Consider the following 20790-nt stretch of genomic DNA (forward strand, 5'->3'; position numbering starts at 1 on the left):
GATTTGTATATTTTTAAACTTTTATTTGGACTCTTAACTTCTTATTTCTGATCTGTATGTATGCGTGTGTCATGTTATTTTATTATCTTTCCTCTGGTTTTAGTAACTACTAAATTTACTCTTTCTTTGAGTCGAGAAAGTCTGGTTAAATTGGCTCCTTATAAAAAGTAAATACATTTGGACTGGCAAAAGATATCCATGGGGAAATGATTTTTAAACTAACCTTGTTGTGACCACCCAAGGGGGCTGAACAAAGAGGGAAGGCAGCTCATTCCTCTTCCCCCGGGATCATAACAAAATTGGGGTCCCATGCTGTAACAAATTGGGGATCTTGTCCAGGAATTTAACAAACTGGGGACCTTGTCCGCGACAGGTCGTAACAGTGTGCTCTCTCCAACGCCTCGGCTTCACCTCTGCCCATCCCCGACGATGTCTCTTCCATGTGTTCAGAGTCTTCCTGAATGAATCTTCTCCATTTTAGTCGGCTACAAGCCAGGGACTCCCTGAATCGGAGGGATGTCTCTTTAGGGATGCTCAGTTTCCACTATCTTCCTGAGAGTCTCCTGCCACAACTGAGCTTTGAGTAGAACCATTGCTTCAGGAGTCTGGTGTCAGGCATGCAAACGACATGTCCCATCCAGCACGATTAGTGCCTCGATGCTGGGCATGCTGGTTTGGGAGAGGACACTGCTGTTGGGCTGCCTTCCTTGCCATTGGATTTTGGCTGACCATCTATAGCCTAAAACATAAGTGAGTCAATCTGCTTTATAAGAATTGGAGGTGAGGAGAAGCATTTGGTTTACTCCCTCCCTTTACATTTGGTGAATTGAGCATATAAGTGTAGTGATATGAATTTAACCTGTTGTTAATTAAAGAATGAGTGTTCAGAACTCTATTGTTTTCATTGAATAATATGTTTAACATATACACAGCACATTTTTGTGACCTTGCCAAATTTTCTTCTGGGTTTGACTTGGCTATAGACATCATCTGAATGACGTGTGCAGGAAGTTGGGTGTCATAAATTACGTTACAAGGAAGTGTTATTTTGCAAATTTCAACTTTGCACTAAGCGTCTGATTACCAGCCTTAAGGATTTACTTTAACCAAAAGTCATATTCCACTTCAAGGTAAGGAATTGGATTCCCTTGTGTTTTGGATACTTATTGTGGAATTCACATATTTGAGTGTCTTTTTGTGTAATTTATGCTGGGAGTGAGAGCACTGGAATAAGTCCGGAATGTTAGTCCCATTGTTAGGTGGGTTGGAGTGAAGCCCTGAAAGGGTCTGCAAACAAAGATACGTTAGCAAGGATGCTAGAGGTATAAGGGAGACCAGCATTTAGTACACAATGGGATGCTGGTGGCTGGTTTGGATTGAACTGGAAGGTTCAGGAAAGCCAGGAAATCACTGAGGCAGACATGGAAGCAGTTATATTTTGAAGATAGAAGAAAAGGATCTTGATGGTAGTCTAGGTCCCTGTTGTCTAAAAGAAGCAACAGAATACTGTAGCATTTTTGGGATTATTTGATGGGGCGGGGGTTGTAACTGTTATGATATTGCTTAGAAGGGTTAGATTCATTTACACTCGGTCAACTGTCATAGATACAGCATCTGTTTTGACTCAATGGGTAGAGGTCTGATGAATTAAAAGTATTGTGTGTGCTCTCTACTTACTCTTGCTCTCAGCAGAGGTGAGAAGGTGTACAAATTAAAGTAAAAATATGTGAGCAGTTATCTCAGGGTGAGTTAGTTGAAATATGAATTTCTACCTAGAAAGGTGAGGCAGGAATACTTTGTTTATAACTTTTATGATGTTGAGAGAGAAATCTAGCTATGAAGATTGTAGCCTATTTATCAATATAATTTTTTGATTGTTGGCTGATTATCATTTTTGTCTCACTGAAGTGCTTTTCGAGACCTTGACTTTCTGTCAGGCTGAAGAATACAGATGGCAGGAGGTGCAAGACCCCAGTATCTAGCACACACAACATGAAGCCTCCAGGCAATAAAGCGACACTCCTGATAATAGGGAGTACCGAGTCCCCTCGAGAAAGTGACCAATTACACCGAGTCTGAGAGAATATCTCTACAAACCCATGAAATTCTAACCAGCATTTTCTCTTTCTCTCTTCCCTTGAGGGTAACTTTGAGTTTTGGATAATAGTGTGAAACACACAAAATCCCCTTGTCCTCCTGTCAAATATCTCTCGATTTTTATTTGAATTGCATTTGATTTGTCTCCCTTTGTCTCTAGTTTATTGGAATATTATAAAGTCCAGCAGTTCCCTATATGGCTCCATGACTTTGCCCTATGTCTTTTTAAAATATTTCTTTAAGGAGCCTTCGATATGGAAAACCTTGAGACAGACCGGCTGTATTTAACCAACGGAAATGGGATTTCCAGTAGTGATTTGGAGGCTGTGGTGAATGAACTCTTTCAAGAGAACATGATCAATAACATCGAATTTGACAAGGTAAATATTCCCCCCTCTCTGCTACATTACAGCAGTCACAACAACTTGTACTTGTATAGCACCTTTAGTGTGGTAGGACTTTCTAAGGCACTTCACCGGAGTGTTTATCAAACAAAATTTGACACTGAGCCATGTGAGATTTCAGCTTAGGTAACCAAAAGCTTGTTCAAAGGGTTAGGTGCTAAGGAGCAGCTTGAAAGAGGAGAATGAAATTGAGGGAGGGAATTGCAGAGCTTTAGGATCTAGGCAGCTAAGAGTAGCTCCATTCTGATCCAATCTCCAGTTAAGAGATTGGACCAGAGCTGAACTAGAAACTCTTTGCTGAAGTGGTGGATCAGAAAGGGTGACTCCTCCAAAGGGAAAATGAGGGATGATGGAGCTCGAGGTCTGACGAGAATAGTGCATTTTGAAACTTATATGGGTTTGATTTCTTCAATTTAGTCACAGAGATTAAAACCCAGCCTCGCTTACAAAAAGCATATCTCTGATAGCCTTGATATCTTGTTGCAATAATTAATGGATTTGTCAAAGGCAATTGTCGGGCGCTGGGGTCAAGCCATTCAATTCAGATATATTTTGAGACCTGTTCAAATGTAATTGGCTGTCCCTTTTTAATTTAGCTGATGGTTACGGAGTCCCAGACATTATTTTTGAAGATAATGTTGGGTTTGCATTTTCAAATCAGTGAGTTTAGCTGTTGCATTTAGAGACTCGCCAACCAATCAGCACTCTCTTCACATATGGTATAAATTGTTGTTTTCCCCTTATATTGGTATTCTTGCACAGTATCCTGATGAGTGCAAGACGAAAAGCTTCGACATGTCTCTTTTTTCAGCAATACATTTACAGAGAAATAGGCCAGATAGTCAAAAATCAAAGGACCATTAGATAACATCTAAATAAATAACCTTGTACAAGGAAGCATGCATGTTAAAATCAGTAGCTGAAATGAAATGAAATGAAGAGGGTTCTCTGTCCTGTGGGAATGCAGCAGATATGCCTAGATAACTAGAGATGAAAATACTCTCTCTGGGACATAGGGAACTCCACAGATCTTCACATTTGCTTCTGTGAATGTCTGACTCCTGTCTGGCTGAGGGCAGCTCACTTGCGCTCTGGAATCAAGGTCATATCATGGAGACGCAGCCGTGAAGCTTTATATGCACCTGATCATTTGTCAGCCTTCAGCACCTGACCCCTTCAGGACCACAGTTTCACTGGTCACAGATGTTGAGGTGATGGGGGTCCAGCCCCACCTTAAAGGTGCTGAGAGCACACAGAGACATGTGACACCTGCCCATGACACTCTGGCAGCAATAACAAGCACCATTGAGGTGCCGGCATCACTAATGTGTCCAGTGAGTGTGAAGCCGGACCATTACTTTGCTCTGAAGGTTACACACTGCACAGGGAAGAGGCCCTGGACTGAGACACCTGCCTTTATCTTGTGCAGGAACAAAGGTTTCACATCTGAGTGACACAAACACTGCTCATCATAACAAGGAGCCATAGGCAAGGAGACATTCTTAGGAGCTTATTTACAATAGTGAACATTATACACAAGTGATTAACACCCGTGCCCAGGCTGCGTAACTACATCATCTTAACCTTGCTAACCCTGCCGCTACATCTTGATGCTCCTCTGATCATCCACAATGGAGGTGGAGGCAGCCTGCTGACTGCTGCGCCCTGTCTATGATGACCTTAGCAGGTGTCCTCTGGAGCGGCGAGACCTGGAGGGCCCTGGCCTGCTTTCAGGGTCCTGCTGTGTGGCAGTGGCACCCTCCTTGGCCTGTGAAGCTACAACTGCTGGGGTCACAGGAAGAGGGGATCTGGATGGGCCGGGCACTCCTGGAGTCACCTGGGTGGTTGGCCCCGGGGTGTGTACCTGCTGATCCTCTTCCCTCTTGGTGCCTGAGGGCCGCTGGAAAGGGAAGCTGGACTGAGATCGAGCTGCCCCGCACCCATCTCACATTGGCACTGTTGGAGGCCAACTATCATGTCAATGATGGAGTTCAGCCTACGCAGCAATACAGGACCAATATCCTGGACCAAGGTCTCCATGGCAGCCACCATCCTACCAGTGTTGACCTCAGTGCGTTAGCATGCCAGCGCTATCACCCTGGATTGAAGGCAGATGGCTCCTCATCGTCCCTTGCAATCTGAGGAGTGCACCAGGCATCCCTTCCTGATGTTCCCGTGATCGTCTTTCCAGCTCCAACAACTGATTGAGGCTCATCATCTGACTCAGACTTAGCAGATTCCTTGCCTCCATCAGTCCTGCGAGTGCCGGCGACCATGGATGTCCCTGCCTCATCCTGCTGTGGAACAGGTGGTGCTGTGCTCACCAGATTATGATCCTGAGGCTGCTCTACATCTAGGTCCCACCGAGGTGTGTGTCCCTGCACTGGTGGAGGGTGTGGGTGAGCACCGTGGTGGGTCTTCAATGGTGCTGCCCTTAGAGTCCTCACCTGAAGTGCCCTCGGCGCTGGGGTCGGTATCAAAGTTGCCTGAGGGCGATGTGGCAGATGTGCCTAGGATAGAAAATGGAGATTATTAGTGCTTTGCAGCCGCATTACACACAGAATAGTGGCTCAGAGTAGCATTGGGAGATGGATCATGTGGTGCAGGATCCTCAAGTGGGTGTTTGCCACCGACCTCACTGTTGATGTCCCCTCTGGCCAGCTCCAACATGTGACTCTTGAACAGATTGAGGACCTTGATGTCCAGCACTCCAACCCCGATCTGGGTCATCTCCCTTTTATTGTGCATGATCTTGTCCTGCATAAAGACAAATGGAAAGTGTGTGAGCAAGGCACATGCCTGGCCAAATGAGAAAGATGCCAGGTGTGCATGCGTGTGTGCCGAGTGACGCCATGGATGGGATTATGAGGCCGGTTGGGATGAGGCCAGATGGAGATGTGAGGGTGTGTGTGCGAGAATGGGTGGTGATGTCCCTTGAGCTGGCAGTGAGTGAGATGCCAGTGAATGTGTGATGGGCTTGTGAGTGTGTGAGTTGAGAGTGATGAGATAGTTGACATACCCTGGCGGTGCGGATGAGATCATTTACCCTTTTTCTGCACTGGATGACCAACCTCTTGTGTGCAGTGTTGGCACTGACCACCTCTGCCACCGCCTCCCAAGGAGTGCTGAGACTGATGGGCCTCCTGTGGCCAGAGTGGGGGTAGAGGACATTGCTGCGGCCCTCCATGGCGTCCAGAAGGCGTCCCAGGAATGCATCACTGATTTGGCTTTTGAGGTCATGTCTTCACTGGAGCAGTCTTGGGCTGCAAGCATTGAGAAGTGTGCGTGTGGCCACAGTTTAAATATAGCACCCGGAGTGAGGAACTGGCGAGGTAACGGCTTATTGGGCCAATCGGAAGTCGGCCACCAGTGATCCAGTGTGTTTCCCGTGACTGCATAATTTATGAGGCGGGAAGGGGAACGATACGGTGTGAAAACCCGCCATTGCAGCTGGTGGGTAAAATGTCTTTTTTCACACCTGCTATACTGCATTTAGTGCAAAACTGGGATGATTCTGCCCTCAGTATCAAGCTTGGTTTAATAACGCTCCTGTGAAGCACTTTGGAATGTTACGCTACTGGATGAATGTAAAGTTACTTGAAAATTGTAAACATATACATATGCCTACAAAATTACTACTATAATAATTACAAAAATCCCCTAATTAATCTGAATCTCAATTAAGGCAACAGTAAAACTCAGATTTAAAGAGACAGATGGCAGAGCACACCCTGGACAGTCGCATTCAAAATGAGTTTCTTTCAGCTCTGGGCCCTTGCAGTCAGCAGCTTGAGGCTTACAGGCTGGAGGCTTCTCACACTTGATGGATCTTAAAATGCCTCTCCCTTACACACAATCTCCTTTCTCCTTTATACATAACTTTCACTTTGAATGTAAATTTTCCATTGTATCACTAGGCTTTTAACTTTACCTCTTCTAACAATAACATCCTTTCATCCCACCAATTTTATTGGTAAACTTAAAAAAAAAACACATTGTTTGTCGTCTTCTAGCTAGGTGCAAGATTTCACGCATTCTTTTGAATGCTTTATTTAAAAATGCAAATTGCCCCCTTGACACCTATGTTTCCAAACTTCTAAACCTACCTCTTTCCAGACATCAAAGCCTCCAGACCAGCTGGCTTTAATCCAATTAAGACACACACAGACACACACACACAACTCTCACATATCCACTTGAACTCTGTTTTTAAAAAAAATTTCCAATAACATTATAGACATTAATTTCTTCATGACACTTGCAGGTATAGATAACAAGAGTATAAAATTGTCAGACCTCCAATAAAGTTTGAAGATTGTTTTTCCTATGGAATAGAAACATAGAACATAGAAAATAGGAGCAGGAGTAGGTAATTTGGCCATTTGAGCCTGCTCCGCCATTCAATATGATCATGGCTAATCCTCTATCTCAACGCTATACTCCCGCGCTCTCCCCGTACCCCTTGACACCTATAGAATCCAGAAATCTATTTCCTTCTCAAATATGACTTGGCTTCCACAGCCTTCTGTGGTAAAGAATTCCACAGGCTCACCACTTTTTGAGTGAAGAAATTTCTCCTCATCTCAGTCTTAAATGGCCTACCCTGTATCCTGACATTGTGGCCCCTTGTTCTAGAACCCCCAGCTAGAGGAAACATCATCCCTGCATCCAGTCTGTCCAGCCCTATCAAAATCTTATAATTTTCAATGAGATATCACATTCATCTCACATTTATAAAGCCCTTTTCATGCAGTGAGAAACAACCTAAGGGACTTCACAGGAACAATGAACCTGAGCCACATAAGGAGATATGAGGATAGCGTCATAGGGCCATTGAGTGTACAGCACAGTAACAGGTCCTTCAGCCCATCGTGTCCGTGCCGGCCATCAAGCACCTATCTATTCTAATCCCATTTTCCGGCACTTGGCCCACAGTCCTGTATGTTATGGCGTTTCAAGTGCTCATCTAAATACTTCTTAAATGTTGTGAGGGTTCCTGCCTCTACCACCCCCTCAGGCAGTGTGTTCAAGATTCCAACCACCCTCTGGGTGAAAAAATCTTTCCCCAAGTCCCCTCTAAACCTCCTGCCCCTTACCTTAAATCAATGCCCCCTGGTTATTGACACCTCCGCTAAGGGGAAAAGTTTCTTCCGATCTACCCTATCTATGCCCCTCATAATTTTGTATACCTTTATCAGATCCCCCCTCAGCTTTCTCTGCTCTAAGGAAAATAACCCTAGCCAATCCAGCCTCTCTTCATAGCTGAAATGCTCCAGCCCAGGCAACATCCTGGTGAATCTTCTCTGCACCCTCTCCAGGGCAATCACATCCTTCCTATAGCGTGGTGACCAGAACTGCACTCAGTACTCCAGCTGTGGCCTAACTAGCGTTCTATACAGCTCCAACATAACCTCCCCGCTCTTCTATTCTATCCCTCGGCTAATAAAGGCAAGTATCCCACATGCCTTCCTAACCACCTTATCTACCTGTGCTGCTGCTTTCAGGGATCTATGGACATGTACATCAAGGTCCCTCTGGATGTTAAACCGAGAGCCCTGTCTGATCTCTTGGGCGGATGTAAAAGATCCCGTGGTCACTATTTGGAAGGAAAGTAGGTGAGTTCTCTCCGGTGAGGCCAATATTTCACCCTCAACTAAATCTCACTAAAAACAGATCATCTCTGGTCATTATCACATTGCTGTTTGTGAAGGCTCACTGCACACAGGCATCCTGAGGCTGTGAAAGGAGTTACATAAATGCAAGTTCTGTCAACTCCAGCCCAGTTACTGTAGTTAGCAGAAACATCATCAACACTTCCTCAATATTATAATGAACAAGGTTCACTCCTGAATCGGATTAGCAGTAGCAGAATCAGAGCAGTGCAGTCACGTGTGAACTCGCTGGTATTTCACCAGGTCAGATGGTCGATTAAATCCTTTCCCACACACGGAGCAGGTGAACGGCCTCTCCTCAGTGAGATATTAAATATTTAGGATCATACTTGTGAAAAAGTCGTGTTTCTAAGACCAACCTTTTAGCCAGAAAGTAGGGGATCAACTTATACATGAATAATATTTTTGAGGAGTTGAAATCCACCCTCTCGCATCATCTCGCTATTTGTTTACAGTGGTGCATCAGCTGATCACAGATTTGTCAGGTCAAAGACTGTCCCTGCCAACTCTGCCCCCAAAGTAGCACAAAAGGAGCCAAAAGGTATTTTTACTGATAAAATATTAAGCTCCAAGGAGACAGACATTAATCTGTGAAGACTAAATTCATCAAATTTATCAAAATCAGCAAAAGCCAAGCCAAATATAGAAATTTATACAATTTCATTCCGTTTTTATCACAGCATTGAAATGGATACTACTTAGCAGCGGAGCATACACTGAATGTGTATAAAAATCTATAAAAATCACCCTCTCCCTTGTCTTCAGAACCAAATAACTCTTCCCAATCTGCTTCTTGAATGACATTGTCCTATGGATCATCAACATTATCTTCATCAACAACCGTGTCATCATTAGCCATATCATTCTACAAATAATCATCTTCTGCCCCTTCAAGTGCATTGGATATCCTGCATTTCTTGAACAATTTGACGACAATCTCCGTTGCAATTTCATCCCAGCTTCTACAACCCATTCGCAGGGTTGCTAACTTTGCTGCCTCCCTTAGTGACCATCTTCTCTCCTCCAATTATCCAGTCATTCCACGTTTATCTCATGTTAGCCTTGAAGGTCTTGTTTAGAGAGACACCCAAAGTTTGAACAAAGTCGGTTAGACATCGGGAATCATCGCAATATCAAGGTTTTGCAATCTAACTTTAGCAACAACATCATCAACAAGGTGTGATCTGAACATGTCCCAGATGAGGAGACCTTTCTTTCTTCATGTTCTCTTCCTGTTTGGACACCCCAAACTTTCCTCAGCCAAATCAAGCCACCTTATTCCATCCATCCTTTCCTGTGAATATGGATGACCACTCCTTTTGGGAATTGCTGTTTTGGGATGGTTTTTTTTTCTTGAATATTGGCTTAAGCTTTGTCCTGTCAGGCATAGACGACAGCACAGAAGTGCAGCTACTCTTTTCACAGCCAGTTGTCTTCACTAACACTGTTTTCCCTCCAGCTGTGCTCACTGATTGGCTGGTTGACATGTCAAAATTCATGGAAGTCTCATCCATGTTCCCTATACAGACCAACTTGTGTCCATTCTTTTGTCGATGTTTGATTATAAACTTCTGAAATGTGATAAGCCTGTCATCATGTTCTGCTGGGAGACGTTGTGAAATCTTGGCCTTTTGTCGCTGTAAGAAATTGTTTCTCTTCATAAACCTGGTACAACATCCAGGACTGGCTTTGAAATCTGCAAGACCTAATTTTCTTATTTGTTTCAAGGAGAAACTGAGAGTCCATTCTAGCAATTTTCATTGACGTATTTTGCAACTTCATTTTCCAACTGTGGCCACATGTTAGGTTTTCCTCTGCTTGCACATTTACCTGTATTTGCAGGCACCTGCCCAAGCTGTGCAGGGAGCTTCCTCCAATCTCTAACATTCTCCAATATCTTCAATTCTCTTGCTGCTCCCCTATTGTTTGTCTGCTCTGTAATCTCAATGACTTTAAGTTTGAACTGGGCTGAGTATCTGCTGTTCCTTCTTGATACCGTGTTGCCATACAGAGAGTGGGATTGGCGGGAATGCAGTGCACAGCAGTGAGGTGGTAGGCTTGACCCGTGCAGGCATGAGGAGCTGAACAGCCATCTTTGAATTTGACTTCAGGCTGAGCAGGTGTGAGTAGGAAGAGTTTGAAATATTTGGTTAAAATTCGGCTGACTTATACACAAGATCGACTATTACTCGAATATATACGGTAGCTCTTACTTTGACAATTAATGACTTTCTCTTGATTGTTGGCTGATTTACTTGTTTCTTTTGCAGTACAGAAATAACCGAAATATTCTCATTTCCCGTGTTTGTACTTTCTTGGACAATATTGAAAAGAAAGGACCAAAAGTCGTGGCATATTTTTATTCTGCATTTGAAAGGATAAACAAGCATGCCTATGATCAGCTTCCATCCAGACAAGCAGGTAAGCAAACAGAAGAGGGTGCATTATTAGAGTGGGGGGAATCAGAATGATATGGACAACTGGTTCCAGAGCATGTGTGATACTAGTGGTGCATCCATGGATTATGAGATAATGGCTTCAAGAGCAGTCAACACTCGAGTTAATTGATAGAGAATGAGTGCTGATGAAGTATTTTCTTGGCTAGTCAGGATAGACATATAGAACTGTAAACTACAACATGATGTGTCACAGCCTTATCCAAACTGACCTGATAAAATAGGCACATCCTCATTCATTTTTGTTCCTCCAATTTCCTCTTTTGTTGATATAAGCTGGGGTATGATTCCACATGTGAATTCAGACAAATCGACCAGCACCCAATACCCACACTCGGTCCTCTTTGGAGCTTCACTCCCTGGAGCTGATTTTCCCTTCCAGTTGTACTTAATCTTTGTACTTTGTAAGCTAATCTCAGATACAGCTATAAGAACACATAGCAGAGGTTCAATTTGGGATCTTCCCGCTCGCTAATACTGATATCGGGGAGTATTTATTCTAAACACTCAGCAGATGGTTGGCTAGTCAGTGATGGGTTAAGTGCCTCTGATTCTCTACAAACTCAAACCTCAGCTGGTGTATCCTTTCATAAGAGTTTCAGCACACCATATCTGTCTTGAGGTCGGAAATATTGGCCTCACTTTTGAGTCAGCAAGTTGTAGGTTCAAGTCCCAATTGGGCTGCTCTTCAGTGCAGTTCTGAGGTAGTGCTGCATTGTTGGAGGTGCTGTCTTTCAGATGAAACTTTAAATCAAGGCTGTATTCGAGGAAGAGCAACGAGTTCTTTTGGTTCCCAGGCCTCGACCAATACCACTATAACAAATTGTCTATTCATTGATCTCATTGCTGTTTATGTGACTTTGTTCTGTGCGTATTGGCTGCTGCATTTGCCTAATTATCAACATTGGCCACATTTCAAAAGTATTCCATTGGTTGTGAAGCAGTTTGGTTTGTCCTGAGGAAGTGAATTGCAAGTTCCTTTTCTTCTAAAATCAATTATGTTCTTTATGCTTTATGTTATGAATATTTAATCACTATGGATTTTTTCAGTCATTAATCCCTGTCTCTGGTCGTATTTTTAGGGTACATGACTGATGGTCCTGCACGTCCAGACCCACCCTCAGTGCCTGAATGTAAGTTTCCAGGGTGTGGATGAAACTGTATTTATTTTAAAAATTATTATATTCTTTCATGAGACGTGGGTGTCACTGGCTAGGCCAGCATTTATTGCCCATCCCTAATTGCCCTTGAGAAGGTGGTGAGGAGCTGCCTTCTTGAACCGCTGCAGTCCATGTGGTGTAGGTACACCACAGCGCTGTTAGGGAGGAAGTTCCAGGATTTTGACCCAGTGACAGTGAAGGAACGGCGATATATTTCCAAGTCAGGATGGTGAGTGGCTTGGAGGGGAACTTCCAGGTGGTGGTGTTCCCATGTGTCTGCAGCCTTTGTCCTTTTAGGTGGTAGAGGTTGTGGGTTTGGAAGGTGCTGTTGAAGGAGCTTGATGAGTTGCTGCAGTGCATTTTATAGATGGTACACACTGCTGCCACTGTGCGTTGGTGGTGGAGGGAGTGAATGTTTAAGTTGTTGGATGGGGTGCCAACCTAATGGACTACTTTGTCCTGGATGGCTTCAAGCTTCTTTAGTGTTGTTGGAGCTGCACTCATCCAGGCAAGTGGAGAGTATTCCATCATACTCCTGACTTGTGCCTTGTAGATGGTGGAGAGGCTTTGGAGAGTTAGGAGGTGAGTTATTTGCCAGAGAATTCCCAGCCTCTGACCTGCTCTTGTAGCTACTGTATTTATATGGCTGGTCCAGTTCAGTTTCTGGTTAATGGTAATCTCCAGAATGTTGCGAATGGTACTGAACATTGAGTAATTATCAACAAACATCTCCACTTCTGACCTTATGATGGAAGGAAGATCATTGATGAAGCAGCTGAAGATGGTTGGGCCTAGGACACGACCCTGAGTAAATCCTGCAGTGATGTCCTGGGACTGGGATGATTGGCCTCCAACAACTACAACCATCTTCCTTTGTGCTCGTCACGACTCCAGCCAGTGAGAATTTTCCCCCTGATTGCCATTGACTTCAGTTTTGTGAGGGTTCCTTGATGCCACACTCGGTCAAATGCTACCTTGATGTCAAGGGCAGTCACTCTCACCCCTCTTCTTGAGCTCAGCTCTTTTGTCCATGTTTTGACCAAGGCTGTGATGAGGTCAGGAGCTGAATGGTAGAACACAGACTCAGGATCGGTGAGCAGGTTATTGCTGGATAACACTGTCAACAGCTTAAAAACAGCCAGTCTGCTGACATCATTGATTTAACAAAAGAACATAGTTTATCAGATCAGCAATACAAAAACAGGCTGTGCTGTGACCTAACTTTAGTCCACCTTCTCCTCCCTTCAACACTTTCCCTGCCAAAAACAAGGGTCAACAATGCCTCCCATTCTTAAGATCTAAAAAAATGTGGAACTCCTGAACTCCCTCACTTTTCCCAATCTCATATTAGAGATTAGAACTCATTCTTGGCCTTGACCAGTCCACTTCTGCCTGATTCATCTTGAACCATAAGATTCTGAGAGGGCTTGACAGGGTAAATGCGCTTTCCTTTGGCTGGAAATGTGAAAACTAGAGGTCACAGTCTCGCAATTAGGCCATGGCCATTTAGGATTGAGAGTGGGGGAGGCGATGGTGTCAAGGTATTGTTGCTAGATTAGTAATCAAGAGATGCAGGGTAATTCTCTGGGGACCTGGGTTTGAATACTGCCACAGCAGATGGTGGAATTTGAATTCAATAAAAATCTGGAATTAAAAGTCTAATGATGACCATGAAACCATTGTTGATTTTTGTAAAAACCCATCTGGTCCACTAATGTCCTTTAGGGAAGGAAACCTGCCGTCCTTACCTACATATGACTCCTGGCCCACAGCAATGTGGTTGACTCTTAAATGACCTCTGAACAAGGTCAATTAGGGATGGCTAATAAATACTGGTCTAGCTGGTGATGCCCACATCCTATGAATGAGTAAAAAAAGAGAAATGTCTTCACTCAGAGGTTGTGGATCTTTGGAATTCTCTATCCCAGTGGGCTGTGGATGGTTAGTCATTGAGAATATTCAAATCAAAGATCCACAGATCTTTGGATTCTAAGCATATCAAGGGATATGAGGATTGGGCGGGAAAGCGGTTGAAGATCAGTCATGATCGTATTGAGTGGGGATTAGTCACGAGGGACCTATTCCTTCCTCTATTTCTTATGTCTTGTCTTCTGGTTCCAAGATTGGTGGTGCCCTCCATAATGGACCTTTTCCATAATGGACACTTTTCTTCACCTAGGTTTCTGAATAAATGCAATAAAACTCTATTACTTTAACTTGAAGGGCATGTGAGAGATTTCGATCATGTCCTAGGTTTTGGAGGGCATGAGTTTGCTTTCCTCATTGTAGATCAACACCAGTGGAGAAATGTCATCAGAGTCTTTCAGGTGGAATATTAATCTATGATTCCTTTGAGAGTTTGATGGATGTTAAAGACTCCACTGCACTATCTGAAGAAGAGCTGGGAAGTCTCCCACCGTCCTGGTCAATATTTCTGCCAGATGTAAACCCTTACAAAATTAACCAGTTGGTTATCTTGTTTGTGAAATCTTGCTGTCATTTGCCTAGGTTAAAAATATTCACTATTTCAAAATAATTCATTACTGGTGAATTGCTTTGGAACATTCTTGAAAAATTGATAAAGCATAATAGGAGTGTGGACTTGGTCCTGTTTAGTAATTTGTATGGATGCTTTTTTCTATGACTACCCCTCCTCTTTTATGGTGTAATGCAGAATAAAAATATTACACCACCAAAATTAACAGTCCCTTTGTGGACATTCTGGTTTCCCCCACAGCATCTGAGGTTTATGTGAAAAAGTTGGAAGATGACTTTGTGCACTTCACCAACAATGGTAAAATCAACGATGTTACTCTGCAACTCCTTGTTGAAGCTTTGGCCAATAAGCAAGTCTTCAATGCAGCAGAAAAAGATAAGGTGAAAATTATTTCCCTTTCCTTTTTGCTCTGTTTTATTTTCAAATTGAAGACACTCAAGGGAGACGGCGGTGTAGAAGTCATGTCACTGGACTAGTAATCCAGAAGCCCAGGCTAATGCTCTGAGGCCAAGGGTTCAAAACCCACCACAGCAGCTGGTGGAGTTTAACTTTGAGTAATAACCTGGAATTGAAAAGCTAGCCTTCGTAATGATGACCCTGAAGCCATTATTGATTGTTGTAAAAACCTATCTGGTTCACTAATGTCCTTTAGAGAAAAGCAATCTGCTGTCCTTACCTGGTCATGCCTACACGTGTCTCCAGACCCACAGCAATGTGGTTGACTCTTAAGTGCCCACTGCAATGGTGTGGCAAGCCACTCAGTTCAAAGGCAATTAGGGATGGGCAACAAATGCTGGTCTTACCAGCAATGCCCACATCCCATGAAAGAATAAAAAAAAACTTAATGAGCAGCAGAAGAGATGAAAGATGATAGAGTTCCTGCAACATGTAAAAGATTTCTTTCTAACTCAATAGGTAAAAAGTATATCGAGATATACTTTATTATATATTGGAGCTAGTAATGAAGAATGAACCAGGGCAGATAAGAAAATTAAAAGTAGGGGAACATCTAGTTAATAGTGACCATAATATAATATGCTTTAAGATGAGACTAGAGAGGGACATATGTATGAGAAAAAACAGGTTAATAGATTGGAGGAAAGAAGATTTTGAGGGACTGAGAATAGAATTTGGGAAAATAAAATGAGCAACAAAATTGGCAAGGAATGATATATAATAACAATGTGAAACATTTAAAATGGTGTTCAACAGAGTGCAGGAAAAATATACTCCACCAAAGAAAAAGAACAAATTAAACACTAGTGAGATTCGATAGATGAATGAAGACATAAGGCAACAACTGAGGATAAGGAAGGGGTCAAACAATAAGTACATAGACAGCAGAGGAGTGCAGGATAAGAGAAAATATGAAGAGATTAGGAGAGAAGTAAACATGCAATTAGGAAGGCAAAGAGGAACTATACAATTAAATTGATCCAGTATCAATGGATCCTTTAAAAATCCCTGGATCCAGATCCGGATCCATATCTTTGTCAAAAACGAATCAATTCTTCCTTCAGCCATACCCTACCGTGTACCAATTTCATTGAAATCTGTGCATCCGTTTTTGAGATCTATTGTTTACAGACTAGCAAACAGGTGGTGGAGGTAATAATAATGAATAGTCAGCTTGAATTTTGAAATGGAAAATCTTTCTTGATTAACCTTATTGAATTTTTTCAGGAGGTGACAGAGAGAATAGACAATGGTCATGCAAAAGATGCCGTGCATCTGGATTTTCAAAAGGCCGTTGATATGCTGCCCCATAATGGACTAAGGAATATGGCCAGAGAATGTGGAGTAAGGGGCAAGGGGCAGAGTGAATTGCTAGCTGGCTTCAAGACTGGAAGCAGAGGGTGGGAGTGAAGGGAAGTTATTCAGAGTGGCAGAAGTGGGAAGTGATGTTCCACAAGGATCAGTGTTGGGGACCACTGCTGTTCACAATTTACATTAACGATTTGGACCTTGGAATCAAAACCATAATTTCTAAATTTGTGGGGACAGTCAATACTGAGGAGGACAGCAACAAATTACAAACCTGCAGAATGAGCAAATAATTGGCAAATTAAGTTCAACGAAGGTAAATGTGGGGTGGTACATTTTGGTCGGAAGAAAAGGGAGGTGATCTATTACTTGGAAGGTGCCAATCTTGGTGAGGTAGAGCAAGAAAGACAAAAAGCACCAATGACTAAAATTTGCTACAGCCCAGCAAGCCATAAAAACCAAACCAAGCATTAGGCTTTATTTCTCGAGGGCTGGAATTGATAAGTAGGTAAGTTAGGGCAATCCTGTGTTGAATCTTGGGTGGATCACAAGTGCTGCATGCAGCTCTGGTCGCCATATTATAAAAAGGTTGTAGAAGCACTGGAAAAGGTGCATTTACAAGGATGGTAGCAGAAATGCATAAGTATTCATATCGGGAAAGGTTAGACAGGATGGGTCTCTTTCCTTTTGAAAAAAAGGTTGAGGGGCAATCTAATGGAGGTCTTTAAAATTGTGAAAGGTTTTGATAGAGTGTTTCTGTCGTGTAATGGGTTAATAGAATAGTTATGGTAATAAGTGATGTAGACCATGGTGTAACAGTCACACCAGCAGTCATGTGCTAGACACTCTGGCAAGAGGATTGAACAGTCTGTACTCATGAAAGACATACCAACGCTGTAACCTATCTTGTACATAGTGTTAATAAACCAGTCTGAAGTAACTGCAACGACCACAGTCTCTCTAGATAAGATAGACCATGCAAACCAGCAGCTATACCACCTGTATATGAAACAGCTCCCACGTGTGGGGAAGAGCATAACGAGAGGCTATCCATACCAAATGGCCACCAAGGAATCCAACCGGGAATTCAGAAGAAACTTCTCACCTAAAGAGTGGCGAGAATGTGGAACTTGTTACCACAGGAGGCGGTTGAAGTGAATTGTATGACTGCACTTAAGGAGAAGCTAGACAAGCGTATGCGGTAGAAGATTACAGTGATAGAGTATAAAGGCTGGCGTGAGCAGGTTGAACCAAGTAGCTTGCTTCTGTGCGGTACTGTCCTATATAATAAGTTTTCAGTTCCAATCAAGAGTTGTGTGCCTGCAATGATAACTTACCTATTCTCTTCACCAATGTTGAGCGACTGATTCACTGTGTTTCCAGCAAGCTTCCATTTTGATTTTCTCCAGGTGCTTTGAGATTGATCCAGTTGGTGATGTGTTACCACAGATTATAGTGTATCATGGCTGTGAAAACTCATGGCTCAGGGTCATTCTAACAGACAATTAACCTCTAAACTTCACAATAAATGAACTTGACATGACAGCCTAGGGAAAGATCATTTCTTTTAGTTGTGGTGTACCAGTTTCCAAGTCGAAACTTGCTGGGAGCCTGTTATCTAGATGACTTTATAAAATACACCAGAAATAGCTGAGGGTTTCCCTCATTAACAGTGCCTTCCTTTAATGGGCTGTTATTCTATGTTTTTTCAGCACTTGAACAGGAATGAGGAGCTGCACAGACGAGTTACTGATTTTTTAACAGACCTGAAGAGGAAAGGATGTCGCCCATGTTATCTTTTCTACGAAACTCTCATTGCCTACTGTCCTGACCTCTACAACTCTCTCCCGAGTTCAAGGGCAAACGGTAAAAGAGCGACTGTCTACTTAACCATGTTCATCTTCCCTCACCCTGTCTCTTGCTGGAGAACAGGTTCCATTTGGCACCTTTGACCCCTTCCTACCTCAAGAGTGTGGCCAACCCCTTGATTCTCCCCCCTTCCTATTCGAGGGATGCTGAGGGAGATAGGAGCAACCCCTCAACTAAAATCAGCAAACTCACTTCATGCCAGTGTTTTTAACTGAGACTTTCCTGGTTTGTATCTTTAAGATACTCATTATCTTAACCAACCGAGGGCTTTCTGGGACCTTTCTTAGCTCAATACAACTCAAAAGTACTTCATTGGCTGTAAAGTGCTTTGAGACATCTAGTGGTCATGAATGGTGCTATATAAATGAAAGTCTTTTTTTCTTTATAATTGAGTTTGTTCTTTTTTCTTTCTTTAGACATAAAGCAAATGCAGCTATGCTGAAGAAGAGAAGCAAGTGGCAGATGAAATGAGGGAGGCGTTTATCCTGCTGGATTCTGCTTATTAAATACTTATTTTAAGAAATTGTAATGGTTCATCATTCCACCTGTTAGAATATTTACCTCACTGCCTGTGGTCAACGCAACTAAACACTGCAACTCTGATGCATCAGAGCACTGGGGACTTAGAGAAAAAGTCTTTCACAACCTGTTTATTGTGTTAGATTTGGGGGCTGGATTAGGACACAGATCAGTCATATCCTGGGCCTGAATTCAAAATCTGTTCAGACTGGTACCCTCCTCGCTCACTCTCTGTTCACATACAAAATGCATTCACGCAGTCTCAGCTCAGTCCCTACTAGAAGCTGGACTTGTTCTGCTCTCTGGGACTGCAATAGGTGATTATTGTTGGGTGACAGAGGGGGAAGGCCTCTCTCTGGTGCAACTGAAAGCAATAGGAAGCCATTGAGCAGACAGCCATCAGTGGTTCAGCAGGAATACTCAGCCTCATGCGGGCTGCCAGAGTATGAACAGTGCTCCATGTGAACTCCTCTAAACTAGGAGCTTGCTGCTGAGAGGCCAAGATCACTGCCATCCACTGCATTAGTGCTGTCTGGCTGTTCTGTTCAGGCAGTCAGTAGGAACACTTGTCTTTGAACCGCTGCTGGCTGGGAATTATTGCATCTTCTCTCCAATTTCCTTTCCTGAAGCTCATTGGCAAGGCCAGCCTTTATTGCTCTGCAGAAGGTGGCAGTGAACTGCAGTCCATCTGGTGTCAGGTACACCCACAGAGCTCCTGTGGGGGTTCGATACAACTGAGTGGCCTGCTAGGCTGTTTCAGGGGGTAGTTAAAAGTCAAACCACATTGTTGTGGATCTGGAGTCACACGTAGACCAGAACAACTAAGGATGGCAGATTTCCCTCCCTAAAAGACCTTAGATTGCCATAAAAATCCACCTAGTTACATGGTCACCATTACTGATTAACTTTTTATTCCAGATTTGTTTATTAGTTGCTTTTAAATTTCACTAGCTGCCATAAGTGGGATTTGAACTCATGTCTCAGGAGAATTTGTTTTGGCCTCTGGATTACTAGTCCAGTAACAAAACCACTATACCAGCGTTCCCATCAATTGGCTCAACTGTTTGATGCCACCTCCCAGCACCCTCCTTATGAGAACATCACCAGTTCACCAGCGACACAACTGGGTTTTCCACCTCAGCCTTTGACCTCTCCCAACCCCTGAAACAAGAAGATGGTAAATTTAAGCTGCCCCCCCATCCCCAATCCTCCCCTCCATGCTGTCACACATGGAATGAAAAGAAAATTAAAACTTAAGGATGCATTTTATTTATTAGAACATATGTATAATTAGAATTCTTTTGGTAAGAAAATCAAAAATAGTTTCTTTCACACAACTCCTGTCTCCTCAAGCGAAGGAATTTCATACAGCGACGATACAACATTATAGAAAATACGTTTTTCAGTATTCACATGGGTGAAATATACAAGAGATGGCAGCAACATTCATTATATAAATTTTATACAGGTTCATTGGTGTCGGAATAACACAGTGAGCTGCAGTTTGCTCTCTGGCTCCTGAGAGTCTTTTCCCTACCCCCAACTCCCAAATCCCAGGAGCCTCTTTTGCTGCCAGACTTCAGCAAGCCCTGGCTATTGTCCCACTCCCACGGGCTGCTCTGGGAGCACATTTCCGTTCCTATTCCAAGACAGGACACAAGCAAAACTGCACAGGGTAAATCTTGGATTCTTCCAATTCAAACGGTAACAGACACAGCAGAGGTTTAGACAAAGACATGCCACACACCGACAGTCAGACATGCATAGAACCCAAATACGCCCCTCTTCCATAGTCCAGATACAGTGAAAGCCAAGCGTGCAAAGACAAACACACATTCTTGTCAACTGAAGGCGAGGAGTGGGAGGAACACACATCAAGGTGCAGATAAAACCTATGATCCTCTAACTATATGTTAACTGTGGACAGACCTGCCAGTGGCTCCTAACCTGTTCACAGCTCAGTGAAAGGTGACAGAGCAGTACTGAAGGCATGGGTGGGGGAAGAGTTGGTGGTGATTGGGTTGGGGTTGCAGGGAGTCTGATCAGAGGCTCTGAAAGGCAGTGTGCAGCCATCACAATTCACAGCACAAGCCACGCGCTTGATCGCAGCAACCGTGAGGTCACCCACCTGCAGCCAAGATGTTATGTGACTGCTTCCTGCAGGATTGGTAAACTGCTCTGTCCATGAGCTGTCCGAGAGTTACAGCCACCACCTGGACAGCGAGCGCTGTCGGCCTGGGGTCAGAGGTCAGGTCAGGGTCAGAGGGGATCAGGGTCATTCAAAAGCTTCCCTCATCTTCAGAGTAGTGCAAAGGGAGTGTCCTGCCTTTCCACCTGTCCTCTCCTTTGCTA

At 43.4% G+C, this 20790-nt stretch overlaps 1 protein-coding gene across 2 annotated transcripts; it reads left to right on the top strand.

The window, feature by feature from the left end:
* Nucleotides 1-1010: 1010 nt before the first annotated feature.
* Nucleotides 1011-18442, top strand: LOC144690552 (uncharacterized). 2 transcript variants are annotated; one of them, XM_078558148.1, is made up of 7 exons: nucleotides 1011-1130; nucleotides 2341-2477; nucleotides 10444-10594; nucleotides 11712-11762; nucleotides 14527-14666; nucleotides 17763-17916; nucleotides 18336-18442. In XM_078558148.1, exons 2-7 carry the CDS (start codon nucleotides 2352-2354, stop codon nucleotides 18359-18361), a joined length of 648 nt encoding a protein of 215 aa, XP_078414274.1. In that variant the 5' UTR covers nucleotides 1011-1130; nucleotides 2341-2351; the 3' UTR covers nucleotides 18362-18442. The 2 variants fall into 2 exon arrangements, with proteins under 2 accessions (XP_078414274.1, XP_078414275.1); XM_078558149.1 differs by lacking the exon at nucleotides 17763-17916.
* Nucleotides 18443-20790: the final 2348 nt, after the last annotated feature.

This window comes from Cetorhinus maximus, chromosome 15, assembly GCF_964194155.1.
Source record: "Cetorhinus maximus chromosome 15, sCetMax3.hap1.1, whole genome shotgun sequence".
NCBI classification, from domain to species: domain Eukaryota; kingdom Metazoa; phylum Chordata; class Chondrichthyes; order Lamniformes; family Cetorhinidae; genus Cetorhinus; species Cetorhinus maximus.

Bases quoted from the DNA above. Each gene is read 5' to 3' on its own strand.
- LOC144690552 (XM_078558148.1), top strand. From the start codon at position 2,352: ATGGAAAACCTTGAGACAGACCGGCTGTATTTAACCAACGGAAATGGG. The intron at 10,595-11,711 runs GTAAGCAAACAG...TCGTATTTTTAG, and splicing joins GCTTCCATCCAGACAAGCAG to GGTACATGACTGATGGTCCT. The intron at 17,917-18,335 runs GTAAAAGAGCGA...TTCTTTCTTTAG, and splicing joins CCCGAGTTCAAGGGCAAACG to ACATAAAGCAAATGCAGCTA.